This window comes from Nothoprocta perdicaria, unplaced genomic scaffold (genome assembly GCF_003342845.1).
Source record: "Nothoprocta perdicaria isolate Ctin4 unplaced genomic scaffold, notPer1 scaffold_332, whole genome shotgun sequence".
In the NCBI taxonomy this organism is placed as follows: Eukaryota; Metazoa; Chordata; class Aves; order Tinamiformes; family Tinamidae; genus Nothoprocta; species Nothoprocta perdicaria.
In genome coordinates, this window is record NW_020455569.1 from 581497 (window position 1) to 596283 (window position 14787).

Consider the following 14787-nt stretch of genomic DNA (forward strand, 5'->3'; position numbering starts at 1 on the left):
AGAAAGAAAGAAAGAAAGAAAGAAAGAAAGAAAGAAAGAAGGCACAAATAATATGTCATATACCCACAGTGGATGTTTTCCACCATAGGTAGAGGGCTTTTTTTCCCCAAGATGCAGATAAGCTTTTTTTGCTACCTTCTCTGCTTCCACTTAATATTCCTGATGCCTTATTCCTCTTTCTAATRTGATATTCATGCTATTTCTTTCAAGATGCGCACCTACAAACTGTCAATTTTCCCAAAATTAAACAGGCGACACAGTCTACTGGGTTCTGATGCAGGGTTTCAAATTCCTCCGGCAAATTAACTGTAAATACAGCCTTAAAACAAGAAATGAAAGCTCATAAGTGCAATCAAAGCATCCTATAAATGTTGTTATGCCTCCCTGAAACTCGCTGCACATGGACAAACATTAATCTATTACTAATTTAATCTGAATTAGAACAATTTACCTAAAAGCCTGGGCAAACTTGAAGCATGAATAGTCCAYTGAAGGCAAAACTGGTAAACTATTTGGGTCCAAATCTCATGAAATTAAAATTTAGGAAGGTTGAGGTAGTTTAGCAGAGTTTAATCAGGCTTCTCATCACGACTATAGCTAAGCCACGACCTTAGGCAGGGAAGATAAGAACCTCCGACCAGAACTGAATTGAGAAAAGCCAACTAAGAAAGAACTAACAGGGTTTCCTTGCCCCGTTTAATATGCATGCAGTCACCGAGAAGTCTAAAACTGTTTTTTCCACAGAGCAAGACTGAGTAATGTAAATTAAAATCAAAATTAAAATAATAAAAAAAAAGAGTCAGCATTAAAGAAGAGAACATACTGTTATGTTTATAGAAATTTAGCAACAAAGAGCACCCAACCAGCAACAAAACCTTCCTCAGCGCCTGGCTCTGCTTTTATTAAACACTGGAGTCAAGCTCGAGCTTTCAGATGCTGTTTACGTTCCTCAAGCACGACTCTGGGCATGAGCCCCGCAAGCTGCTCCTCTGCAGCCCACATGAAGGCCCTCGGATGTGTCGGGGCAGGGCGGGAGCCGCGGGCTCGGCGGCGGCCTCCCCTCTGCACAGCGGCCACGGGCAGGGGCTGCCCAGGCTCCGTCATGCAGTCGGCGCCCAGCTCCTCCCTGCCACGGTCGGGGTTTTTACAACACCCTGGAGCTCYTGCATTTAGAGGAAAAAGGGTCTTTATGGATGCGAGCACCTCCCCACGTGGGAAGAGGTCGTGTGCTCTGCGAAACCCAGCCGAGGCGCAAGCGCAGGGCTGTGTGAGGAGCTGGGTCTCCAAACACATGCTGTGGAAGACATTTAGCTTGACACATCGCAGCCCCAGGCTTGGGGCATTGTTTTCGAAACTGCAAATCCATTTCTGCCATAAATCCCGACAAATCACTATAGGTTTGTTCAACTAAATTTGCAGCACGAGAATTTGGCTACGCAACCAGCTGGCTAGATTAAACAGAGCCTTAAATGTGCTGAGCAAAAAGTACACAARTAAGTGCTGCTCCGGGAGGGCTAGAAGCGGACCAAGATTTCTGGGTGGGAGAGGGAATTGCGGCCGCTGCCGTCCCTGACGAGCCCCAGGGTGGGGGGTTTTCCGCCTCTGGCTCTTCCCTGCTGGGGAGCAGCTGGGAAGCCCCAAGCCGTGCGGGATGGTGACCCCGRCAGCGGCACGTGCCCCGTGCACGGGGCGCTCGCACCCCGGCCCTCCGAGAACCCCTCCTGTGGAACAGAGGCTGGGAGGTTCGGCTGGGCGGTGYGAACGGCCTCGCTCCCCAGGTCCTATCTGCAGATCACGTCTCTGCTGGACGCTCTCGGGGGTCCCAACTGCCAAGGCCACTTAGGACCCTCCTCGCTTTATGACACAAAGAACGGCACCCGACACAACATGAGGACCCCGCTGTCCATGCGAAGCACAAGGGTCTTCAGTAAGGTCACAAACAGAGCCCTCCCACCGACTCAACCCTACTTCTCCATCTTGCTCTGACGTTTCAGCCAYGATACCCTGCATATTTCTCAAGCACCTCTGTACCTTGGACCCCTCTGCAGAGTTGTGTGGAGTGAGAAAACATCAACCACGCTACCCTGACAGCACCGCTGAATTTGTTACTGATTCTCAGTGTGCRACCGCAGATAAAATACTTCAAGAAGTTACCTTGGCGAGAGAGGCTGRGCAGAAATTACAGGTGATGTGGGCACAATCGTCCAGAATTGTCTGGGAGCCCTCTTGAGTTGCCTGCCCTCGGCTCGCACCAACGCGGCTCTGTGTGATGGGACACGTTACCTAAGAGAACATCCCAAAGCRCATGCGGAGCGCCTCAAACCGGAGCGCGAGCCTCTTAATGCCAAGCCTAGTCCTCCTTCCACCGGAGGCCAAGATTTCTCAAAAAGAAATCTCTTTTTCCTTCACCTTCTATAAAAAAATGATAGAACTCATGGCCTGGAAAACGTAGAACATCCCCTCTAACTTAAAAAAGGCTTTTGACATTGCTTCACACGGCATACTCATAAGCGGGCATAAGGGAAGGGCTTCGCTACTGCGAGCGAGCGTATTCCTGCATCTGAGCCACGTGTTGCAGAGGGACAGACGCKGACCCTGGGGACAGCACTGCAAGAGAAGAAAGGCAAAGTGGTGCTGTGCGACACGGGGAGGGCTCCGAGGCCCTCRAGACCGTCGCTCCCGAGCACTTTGATTCGAGGAGGACATCCGAAGACTGAGCGGGCCGGCGCCGCCAGCCCCTGCGCAGCGGGACAGCGACACGGGCAGCACCAGAACCGCTGCCTGCAGAGCCGCAAAGCCACGTGCTGGGCAACGAGCTCTCGCCTGGAGCAGGTTGCCACTCACTTTATGCCCATTACGCTTAAAAATCATGCTACCCCCTAAGACTGAAGAAAACGAGTACCAAAGAGCATGGCTGCAGGCAGCAACGGCCAACACATGGAGARATTTCCATGGGGCGAGGTTAGAATCAGACAAGTTAATGTATGAAGGGGSGAGGAAGACACTGTCCAGAATCCCCATGCAAATGCAAAGACACCACTGCTGGTTGGTGTAACTGATCCAGCCTTCCTCAGCGCGTCTCCGCCAGCCCCGGGCACCTCCGTGCTCTCCAGCTACTCAAACTCATCTTTGAGGGCAGCCAGCAATGCCCTTGACTRTGGTCAAAACATAAGCAGGGCTGTATCATTATTAGTATTAGTATTAGCATTAGTATTAGGTATTACATATTATTATTATTATGCATTATTACACTTATTACATATTTTGAAATGCCCATCACAGAGGTCTCGGACCATTTCTTCAACACTGCTCCATATGCAATGAATGGGACCCGCCTGTCTGAGCAATTCTGCAAGGTTTCTACTTTCTCGTTTATAAATTTAATATATTGAAAATCAATTCAACATTATAACCAAAAGGTCTAACTGGAAAAAGTCTACAACTAATCACAGATGCTTCCCAATCACATTTCATTTCATTTGGAAGATACTTCAATCAATTTATAATCAACGTTTCCCCTCAAAATTTATTATTTTTCTAATTGCCAAAGTAGATACTTCTCACTATCAGGTGTCAAGAGGCCATTTAAGATAAATAAAGCCTTCTGAATTAATAATGGAAGATTTCAGAATGCTTTTTGTTTGGCTTAGTGTTTTTTTGTATCTAGATGCCCATCAAGAGAGAAGGCTGTGACACCTTCACACACCTTCTTCACTATTTAGTTTGCTATGACAGTAAAATAAGAGAGCAAACACTGGCATTTTCTTGGAGGGTATATATTATACTAGAACTTTTTATAAATCGGGATGGAGTAAGGCACTACTTCATAACAAAAATATGCATTCCCAGTGAGGTACCACGTAATGGTCTCTACCTTTGGGAAAGGGCAGCTAGGAGGAAGGGCACGTTAAGAAGCCARCGGGGAAGGGGTTTAGTGGCCGGGAACGAGCCGGCTTCGTGGGTGTGATTCCACAGCCCAAGGAGGCTGCAGCGGCACGGCGCCCGCCACCCTGGGCGGCGCGCGAGGGAGAGGGCAGCAGCGCAGGGCAAAGCCCTCGGGCCCCGCGGCACGGCCGGAGGAGCCGCCGCGCAAGCAAAGGCGGCGGTGAGGAAGAGAGGGAGACCACAGGAACAACAATAACTGGAAAYCACTACTGGGCGTCGGGGAAAGTACAAACCTGGGCAGGGCATGGCTTCCAAACTCAAGCACGCCAATACCTAACACTTTTTTAAAGGTGGAAAATAGGAAAAATGCCTCTGCGTAACTGATTTGGAAGCGGCTCAGGTGACTCATGCCTCCAGCAGAAATAAAGTGACTTTTCATCGTTTTTCTGACAACGTGCTGACAGCAGGCTAGTGCTGGATGCAGATGAACATCTGCACACTGACATGCCGAGGCTTCAGAGCGTTAAAGCTCCTCGGTGCAGCAGAGGGCACCTTGCGTTGCAGCAATAGCCATGCAAAGCGCCGGCAGCGAACGGACCCACACCSAGAGCCGCAGAGCCGAGAGGAAGGGAGAAGCGCCCAACTGCACCACGGAGCGATCAGAGAAGAAATGCAACATACAGCTCGTCCTGGCAAACTCGTAGTGGTCAAGCCCCAGAACAGGGTCTAGCTGCTTTTGCATCTGCTAAAATGCCCGGGGTGAATGTGTGTCACCCTCTGGTTGGCCCTAACAGCGGTTCTCCCGGGCCCTGCCATGCCCAAGGTTCGCTCTGCGCAGGCAAACGCCCGAGAAATTCCAAGTTTGAAACATTACTCAAAGAATGCAGGCAACACAAAACTTAAAAAAGAAATAACGAGTACGGAATTCATATCTTCTTGTCTGGCTTCTTCCCTCTCCTTCCCACGAGTTTTCTTCCTTGTGCTCTTCAAAGTTACACTCAAGAGCCTCATGAYTTCTATGAGCAGAACAAGCTGGTGTCCTCAGCAATGACGTTTTTACAATCTTTTTTCTTTTTCTTTTTTTTGAACAAAGCAGTTCTTTCATCACACCAACATTTCTTTCTCTTTKAATATCGCAGATAGGTCATGCAGGATGCTCAGGAACAAGGAGGCGAGCGGTGTTAGTGATGCCACTGCCTGCAGTTCGATGATGAACTCACTTGATGATGAGTCTTGGTCTCTAATTCAAAACAAAATTTCTTGCATCTACAGTTTGCAAAAGCCAAAGGGCTCTCTCCTTTCAACTGACAGCAATAAAAAAGGCTTCTGACACTGGAACAATTTAGTATGAAATAGTTCATCTGTACAGGACTCCAGAAATACTCATTTTTCACTTTTGCGATCATGGTCATCATTTCAGCTCAGCTCTCCTGCCAGCTTTTTACATGTTTGCATGCAATAATGTTTCAGGTCTTTGGCTCCGGCTTGTTACCACATTCGACATTTCCAAAGTATGTTTCAAAATACCAGGTAAATCCTGCAAAATTCATTAATTTCCCCTAAGTAACTTTACATGTGCAGTGGGAAGATGATCCTGGGCCACTTATGTGCTTTAAGGAAAACYACCTCAGCCTAACTGAGCTAAAGACAAAACACATGAGGTGCAGAAGGGCCCTGGGAATTGTTCCTCCCCACGTTTTGGCGCTATACTGTCACTGTTGATCTTACCAAGGTCAAGTATTATCAGCTGGGCTCCAGCCTGTGCGTTTCCAACATCATTTTCCGCAATGCACTGATAGAATCCCTCATCTGATTTCACCAGACCCAAAACTTGCAGATTATGTTCTTTCTGAGGAAGAAAGGATAAACGCAACACTTAAAAAAAAAAAAAGGGCTGTAATTGCAAAGACAACGCGGTTATTCCAGCACATTACTATGACAGGAGAAAATTCAGGAGAGTAAGACACAGAAGTGCCCTGGGAGCTCCTGTCTGACATCATCTGCTTTTACACTGACTCTTCAAATTGCGCTGTATCAAGAACAGCACAAGCTCTTACTAATTGAGTATTATTTTTAGCATATCATTGGCAAGACATAACATACACAAAAATATTTTGATAATATTTTAAGCACTGAAAATAACCAAATAACTCGCTGTTCTACCCTGTGGCCTCAGGCCTACCCAGGCAGACCCTCAGTAAGGTCCAAGCTGCGTCTCAATAATGGCTTTTGCTACATCCAAAGGTGCCCAGCAGTAACTTGCCGAAATTCCTGATGCACAATGCCACTTAAATCTCACTCCGTGTTGGAAACTGTGATTTGCACCCACTGCAGATGGTGGCCACGCACACGCACGGCCCTCGTTAACGGGGAAGGTGCTTTCTTAGCGGGCTCCAGCTGCCTCTCGGCTCGGCAGAGCCACGCGCACAGCAAGGGAGGCACAGGACACGAGCGCCAGGCCTTGGCCTTCACACGCAACGGCTCCATCACAGAGCGGTTCAAGAAACCGCTTAACCCTCCCAGGCCCCAAACCCCACGGGCAGGAAGCCGGTCCTGGAGAAGAACCGAGCTCTTATGCACGCRGGTAGGAGGATTAAGCCCCCGATCAAGGAAGCTCAAGGTGGCCGGTGACTCACCACAATTTTGAAGTAGTCGCTGGGGATGACCATGTCTCCGTTCTTGACCCACTTCACGGTGGGCGTGGGCTTGCCGGTCACCTCGCACTCGAACACAATGTCCATGGATTCGTGCGCGTAGATGTTTGCAGGCCGCTTCAGAAACGCCGGAGGAACTTCACAGGGGAGGAGAGAAAGGGGAGCGTTAGTGCCCGTGCTCCACAAAAAGGAAACAAAGCCGAAAGCTTAACAATTAAAACCTGCTAATGAAAGGTCATACAGCAGCGCTCGTCCTAACAGGGACAGTGCCCAAGATCACTCCATGCTTCCAAGAAATACACTGAAAATCTCTGGAAGTCTGAACACCAATGCCTGCCAATTTTGCTGGCTCCTGCTCGCAGCCAGAACAAAGCTGCTATCTCCACRGCTTGACTACCTCTTTTAACATCATTACTAAAGCTCGGATGATACGTGGAATACCTGCGTATTCAAGCCTGGAAGCATTTATTTGCAGAGCAAGGAGATGGAGCAGCTCCCAAACTCCAGCAAATCTGTCCCAAAAGTGATGAAGATCTACGCATAGCAAACGCTGCTACTGCCTTGCCCTTGCCTGGAAGGGTCACGCTGGTTTTGGAAGCACCCCATGAAGCACCGTTTGCTTTYAATTCCTTAGCTCTGTGTTAGATTTATCCCTGAATCCCAATCATACCAGCSAAAAGCAAAAAATTGGCATAAAAAAGTAAATAATATACCTGCTCAGATTACAGATGTTGCCCGCTGGGCATTGCCYGGGGATTACAGGCCAGCAGCTCACCAGGATCCCCACAATAACAACAAAGTCTGAAACCTAAAATCTTTTCAAAAATCCAAAAATGACGACTGAGGTACCTATAARTGCCTCCAAGCTTGAGAAAGCAGCACTGTTTTCCTAAAACCACACACAATTAAACCAAAATTCTTGTTAATGTTTCTTTGGAGAATCTTCATCGGGTTTCATCAATCTTTGGTCTATCTTCACCAATTTTCAAACCTCAGGACTATAGAAAGAAGGATCCTAATGCATTTCTGTCACTGGCCAAACTGGTGGAGGCTTCAGGGGACGGCGCTGTCTCCAATTCAGACCACTGCAAGGAAAAGGCTTGGAATTTTTGGTATTCTTGAGGAGCGYCCATGGAGCGGGTGCATTATGTTAAAAACAGCAGCAAAGGGTTTTACTATCCCAAGTCAAACAAAGAAAGGAAATTAATTAATTAATTTCCAAATTAATGGTTTTCCAATTTTTTGATTCTGTTCCAAAACAACAAAGTGACACCCTTCACCACCTGTCATTGCCAGGAAATGACACAGAAAATGTGCCTGCTACGGTTTCACTGCAGAGGTTCCAATAATCTTTTACTTTTATAGGACAGTTGTACAAAAAAGTTGTTCTTTCTCAAAATGTACCACAGAGTAAAAGGAAATTACACCTTCATGAAAACTGTTAAATTAAAAAACTATCTTTTCCTGAAACTAGTAAAGCCATATGGAGAAGTTTTATATCAAGAAAAAAAGAAAAATAACCCCCCTAATTACTTCTTCAGAGATATCAGAGTGTCTCCAACCTCTGACCAGCACTGTCATCTCCTTAAAACACATTTAATCCATGGCTGCAAAATCTGCATAGCAAACAAAAGCTGACAAAATGTCATCTTTTTAGAGAAATTACCACAGAATAAAACCCATCAGATGAAGATTTAAAAAGAAAGCAGCGTACCAAGACCCAAAAGGTTATGAAATGTAACTAGTACACACACAGCATTTTATAAYAGTCAAAAACCGCATTCCAGGTTACGATCAGAAGCAAGTAAGATGACGAAGGTTTCTGAGACAGCAGCATGATATGACTTTKTCCTACCTAGCAGGATACTCACTGCATGCATCTGTTTTTAACCAAATTCTTTTTTTATTTTTTATATTTTAGCAAATTAAATCCAACACAAATAAAGATCAAAGCTTCTCTACCTGTGGGATATTTCCCAACGGGAACTTTTTCCTACTTGTTTAAAGATGAAGCCCACCAAGAGGGCCCGGGTTTCTGCTCTGCCCATCTCTGATGGACTTTGGCAGCTCCTGGCTAGATYCTGCTTCCCAGCTGGAAAAGCATCAGCCCATCCGTGGCCTGGAGAGCTGCAGGAACTCCCACCACATCAAATGAGACCACAGCCGGCTGCAGAGCAGAAGAGGGCCAACACTCAAGAGTAATTATCATACAAAAATGTCCTGAAAAATTAGAAGAGTGGAATTCGAGTGTTGCGATACAACTCAGCAAGCGGGAGTTACTTTTTTCAGGGATGAACAATGAACTGTACGCTTGTGGAATGGGAATTAACAGCAACAGACGGCAGGTGAAGGCCTGAAGGAGGAGACTGTTTCCCAACCACGGCCACAGACTGACCCCGACGCCCGGTGTCCTCCTGCTGCACACGCAGGGATCGGATACACGGATCAGATACAGGGATCCGAGGCCCTTCCGCCCCGCAGCGCCCTGCAGAGCGGGCACCCTCATACCCGAGCACCCTCCTCCCACGACAATCCGGGCTGCTTGTGAGAGTGTATTAAGCAAATATCCATCAGGAATGGCTCGACCGTACCTCACCCTGCACGGCAGCGTCAGGCGGATTAGGAGACCTGCAGAGCTCCCCTCGAGCTCCGTTTTCTGCAGCCTCACCAACACCATCCACCTGTGAAACACCTATTGTGTAAGCAGGTGTGTAATCTCCGCGAGAACGGCCGTTATCAGCAATTAACCAAAATCCATTTATTTAAGAAGCGTGGCTAGAAGCTGTCTCTGCTGCGCTCCCTGTGCTAGCTTAGTGCATCTGCCCTAGGAGAGCAGTGGACCGGGTGTTATCCGTGCTGGCATCCTACAGGGAATGGGCTCCGATTCAYTTGGGATTAAAGGGCTCCAAACAATTCGGTGAGGAGCGTTGGCAGCGCTCTGGGCGCCAATGCCAGCTCTGGGAGGAGAGGCAGGCGTTCAGGACAGCACTAGGGCACATAGAAAAGCTCTATTCAATGACTGAGCCAAAAAAAACCCAAGAGAAATAATTGGGCAAGTCCAAACGTAGGTCGCAACTTGGAAAGTGTAAAACCTGGGCTAATCTTCTGTYGGATTCAGAGACGTAACTCTGGTCTCCCACCAGTGCGGGTGGTGACCCCGGGCGCTGAATCACATGTGAGTGACCACAGTATAGACGTCCCTCCATCTCCCTTGGTGACATAAACACTCACTGGAAAGGGAGGAAAATCCAATTTATACAATCCTTATGTACAGAGGCTTCTTGCCTTATTCTCTTTTTTTTTTTTTTTTTTTTTAAAAAGGCTCAAAACACAGAAAACATGAAGATCCTCCAGAAGAACCAAGATGTTCCAAGTATTAAATACAACTGAAAGCCTGACACGTATTTCTTAAGAAGCACCTAGAGAGGACATTTCTTGAAGCCATTAAATCCAATTTTGGTGAAATAGCTCAAAGCAAATGTACTCGATAGGCAATCTGTGAAACCACTTGAAAGCTGAACCAGYGAAGGAACAACCTGGCATCCACCGGTTTGTAATCTTGCCTCTGCCCAAGGACAAGTTCTTTTGACGTAGGAACTAATTTCAGTTGTATCGCACTAGAGATTACATCTTATTTTCACTTGCCTCCTAAGAAATCTATTCCYAGAAAATTGTCAATTGCCAACAAACTTGGTACAAAACCAGGTTCTTCCTTTCAAGATGAGCTTTGTGGAAATAGAAATTAGCCACTGTGAAGTCTGGCCACCGTGAAGCCCCGGGAAGGGCTGGGCAGAGCTGGCGGGGAAGGATTCACCACCTGCGAGGGCACAGAGGCAACCGGCCTCCTCCTGGCATCCTGCAAGCCCTCCGTGAGGGCTCCCCGAGGCAGAAATCCTTCGTGTTTAACTAGTGCTCAACGGATTCTGCTTTTACAAACGGTTCTCACCGCTCTCTGCACGCGGGTAAGCAGTGAATTCAACGTCACTTACCCTACTGCCTCGCTCAGCAGCCTACTGTTCATGGCAGCAAGTCCAATGCTTTAACAGCATCCTCAGAGAAAACCCACCACGTGTGCGGCCTCCGAGCCGTGCAGCCACGCGACGCCTCCCGGTTCTTGCAGCCCAAGAGGAACAAGCTCCCGCGCATTCGCTTTCCCCGCAGCACTCGTGATTCCATGCAGAAGAGCAGTTCTCTGCGCCTGTGGCCACCCCTGTTCCCTTCTCTCAGCCTTTCTCAGCTTTCCCACATCTTTTAAGAGACGAGGAACCCAGAATCGCTCACAGCGTTGAACCAACAGCAGCCTCATGGATTTAGACATAACRGGTTTTTTCCGAGGTGCCTCTTTCTTCCCTAGTCTTTCCAACACTAGAATTGGTTTTTACAACCTTGCCTTTTTCAAAATACTACACGTTCYAGCGTCACTATTTCATGCCTGTGCAAAAAATATCAGTGCAGAGAGCACTGCTAAGCTTAGCTAGGGCTGCTTTTAACTGCACGTGCCACTTCATGGCCCTTCCAACCCCTGAGAAGACATTATACCCCAGAACTATCATTTCATTTTGGCTTTTAATGAGAGAACACCAGAACCATCCTGGGAATCCACGGGCCCTGCAGCAGCCTCCCTACACCTACCCACAAAATACTCTAAAAGCCTCTGAATCGATTAGTATGGTTTGGATATTTTACAAAACATACATAAACAGCCCCAGCATCTCACATTTCTTGGTGTCCCTACTAACTCTGTTCTTTTTTCTTCCCCTCCAGGCTGACTGGTCCAGATGTCCCAATAACTTCTCTGCAGCTCCCCAGATTTCCCCCCAACCCAAGACTTTGAGAAAAACATTGCTGCACCAGCCAACCTTCCTATTAAGTGACAGGCTACACAGACCACACTTGGTAACTCCAGATTTCACACGCAAACTCCTTGAGAAATTTGGAGCGAACACCATCTGGTCCTGACGGGTTGTTACTGCTCACTTTGCGGATTGGTTCTGACAAACACTTCACCAGCTCTTCCATTTCAGGTAAGCCCTGCAGTCGATTCTCCATTAAAAACATTTCCAGCTCCCCAGAGAACAGAGATACCAGGAATTTCTATTCTACTAGCCCATTTTTCACCCCTTTCCTTTTGCATTCAATCATCTATTGATCCTCCATGTTCTTTAGCATGTTTTCTGTTACTCGCAGGCTTGAAATTTATTAGTAGGTTTTTATATTATTAGCAAATTGTTTTTCAACAGCTTTTTCTTATATTACTTGCATATTAAAGTGACAAGGCTTATCTTTTTCATCTCCTTACCCTGCTGCAGAAGACTCCCCGTTCTTTTTCCCCCTTAACTTCTGCAAGATTCAAGGATAAATCCCGCTCACAGCGTCCACCCTTAGGTCCATACGGAGCTCACCGCGTTTGAGGCCGTGCTGTCGCCTCTCGTCCCACAGTTGGATGTTGCAGGGGGTTGAGGCTCCCTCTCTGCCCATCCCCAGGTGGCCAAGGGCCCTCGAAGGGCAGCACAGCCCTCAAGGGGAGCAGCTACTCGGCCCCTTTCAGACCAGCATTAAACCCAAGCTGCCTGCTCCCGAACCGGGTCCTGCACGTGCTTGGGAGCGGCACCCAGGATGACGGATCCTGGGGGACAACGGTCTCAGCAGATGCACCCTTGTAAAGGGCCCTTGCTTTGACCTGGCTATGTCTGTAGCACTACAGTCTCCAAGGGGCCTTATGGCCACCCAGACCCTTAGCCCAAGTTAACCCCAACTAGACCCCAACAGTGAGATGTGAAAGCAGCGGGAGGAAACAGCACAGGGCTCCTGGAGCCCCATTTTGAATGTTCCTTGTGATGGGAACCTGTTCCTTGTGTATAGAGCCATGCTGTGGAGCCCCACGGCTCCCATCCGCAGTATCCCCAAGAGCCAAGGCGGGCAACGGGGCAAAAACCCAGCAGGCTCCAAGGATGGTCCAGAAACTCCCCCCATCTGCAAAAATGAAACCCCGAACTTGGTACAAGATGATTAATGAAGAGCTGCATTTCTAAGCTTAAAGTTTATTAGAATCTGACAGTGATTAATTGCCTGCTCCGTATTAACTTTAATTGTAACTGTTTTGCATGCAACAGGGGATTATGCACGTGGAAGCCAGGCTGTTCCCATGTTGCATCGTGCAAGAGCGTGTCCCAAACGTGGGCCCAAGGAGGAGGCAGCAGGACTGGGACTGCAATGACAGAGCACAGGACAGGAACTGAGCGTGGGCAGCCTCAGCTCAGCGGCAAGCAGCAGCTCTCCCCCCAGCACCACGCAGAAAAAGCCCTCGTTAGCCGTATCTAATTGGAAATACCAAAGACGCCGGTCCTTTCTGTGAAGGTGAATCCAGTCCTTGGCATATGGATGCTTCCTGGGAATGCATAATCTGGATTAATGCACTATCAGCTGTGAGCTTCAGCACGGGAAGAACTCTCCAGAAAAGCTGACAAAACAGGTTTTATACTGAAATAATTGTGATTGTATGCAAAAAGCTTATCAATCAAATCAAAATACACAGGTGCGTATGTTCGAGTGGATATTAACAATGATTATGCAAAAAAAGCCTCTCCAACAATTTCTGAGATGCTTTGGCAGAAACGGAAGAATTCATCCAAGGCACAGATAATGCAAAAATACAACGTGCAGTATTTCTTCTCTTTATCTTTTAATAAACCCTCCTTCTCCAGACCTTGCAAAAGAAGCCAACTTTTTTGGCCCTGAATCTACTCCAAGCACCGTGGAAACATGWGAACAAGAAGAATGCTCTTCACAACTCACATTTCTTAGAGCAGTGCCAAAGGCAACGAGGGCTTCATCCAATTCCAGAGCCCCAGTTTTCCAAAGAAACAATCCGGGCTGAGGAGGCAGCAGGCAGGGCCCTCCGCAAGGCCAAGGCCTCGTGCCCCGGGGCCCTTGTTTCAAATACTCAGCACGAGACTAGCTCTGCCTGGAAACCCTCAGAGTTTCTACTTGAATTTCCTGCTTTAATTTCCCATCACGCCACCTCCGCTCAGCAAAGCCGGAGGGATCCTTGGGAGACGGAGCATTTTTACGTTTCTCCTGCCCTCTCTCAGTCCCCATCGTCTCTAAAGCTCATGTGCATCCTCCTTCTGTGAGCCGRCTCCAAGGGATCCGCAGGCCCGATTTGCTCAGCGTGGAAAACCCGTCGCTTCTGGCATTTACGGGGATTATTCTGCACATGGGGTCTCCTTCCCGTGCAACGCACATGCTTTTCAAGGCAATTGCTGGCACAACAGGCACGTGTCACCAAACACAAGTTCAAGCACATCGACCGAAAAGTTTTCTTCTCCAGCAAAATATTTTGTTATATTATCTACCATTTATCTTTTATTATTGTAGCGAAGACTTTGAGACGATGATCACCACCCTTTGCACATTTATCAGCCCAGCAGCGTTAGCACAAAGCTAGCAGGGAGTTACGTGGTGCTGTGGCAGTTAGAGACCAATCTTTATGCCACACTATAAAACATTTTCCTTTCCATTATTGTTATAGGTGAGTCTGAGAGCTCAGTCACAAGTGAATGAAAACTAATCGCCTTGGCAATAACACATTTTTCAGTTGCTTACAGCTTGCCAAAATGTGCGTTTGGCAAATTTGCCAAAGGCATTTTCTACTTGGAACYGACTTTTTCGGAACCTGAAATCATAGGTTCGGAAGTGTCCAGCTATTTTTGAGAAAGAAGAACAGATTTTTAAGATGCTTTTAGCACCCCTCCCGAAGGAGGGCCCTGAAACTGGTTGGAAGCGTCACCTTYGTGCCATTAGCGCGCGCTCAGAGCTTTCCTGGTGAAATTCAGCCCGTAATTACTCAGTAATTGGAGTAGGGACATCACCACTTGTAGCAAAGCGGGACGGGAGAGCAGGAGGACAAGGAGAGAGAATGGATGGAGCTTCCCGGCAGGACAGACCRTCTTCCTCCTGTGTCCCCGCCAGACTGCAAAGCTGACTGATTCCTCTTGGTAGCAGCGCAGAGCACAATTACATTCRTTAGAAGTTGGGAATCTTTCACATTCCACGGGGCTGAACACCAAAAGAGAAATAAATATGGATTTGAACAGAGCACAATAGATAGATCTTGGTAGTATCCCCCTCAAGAAAGGGAAAAAAGCAAAAATCAAACGCTGGATATTTCCTCAGCAAGTTGGAGCTATGAATTATTTGCAGAGCACCAGGCAGGAAGATGCTGCTGAGACGMAGCACGAGGAGGTGC

The 14787-nt window shown here is 47.7% G+C and overlaps 1 protein-coding gene across 1 annotated transcript in view; it reads right to left on the reverse strand.

The window, feature by feature from the left end:
- NEO1 (neogenin 1) overlaps positions 1-14787 on the reverse strand; it is an 88974-nt gene that overhangs the window by 48175 nt on the left and 26012 nt on the right. Inside the window, exons 5-6 of the mRNA XM_026043624.1 lie at positions 6522-6676; positions 5614-5734 (exon numbers count right to left, since the gene is read on the reverse strand). Of these exons, the coding sequence (XP_025899409.1) occupies positions 5614-5734; positions 6522-6676 (276 nt within the window). The remainder of the gene's footprint in view (positions 1-5613; positions 5735-6521; positions 6677-14787) is intronic.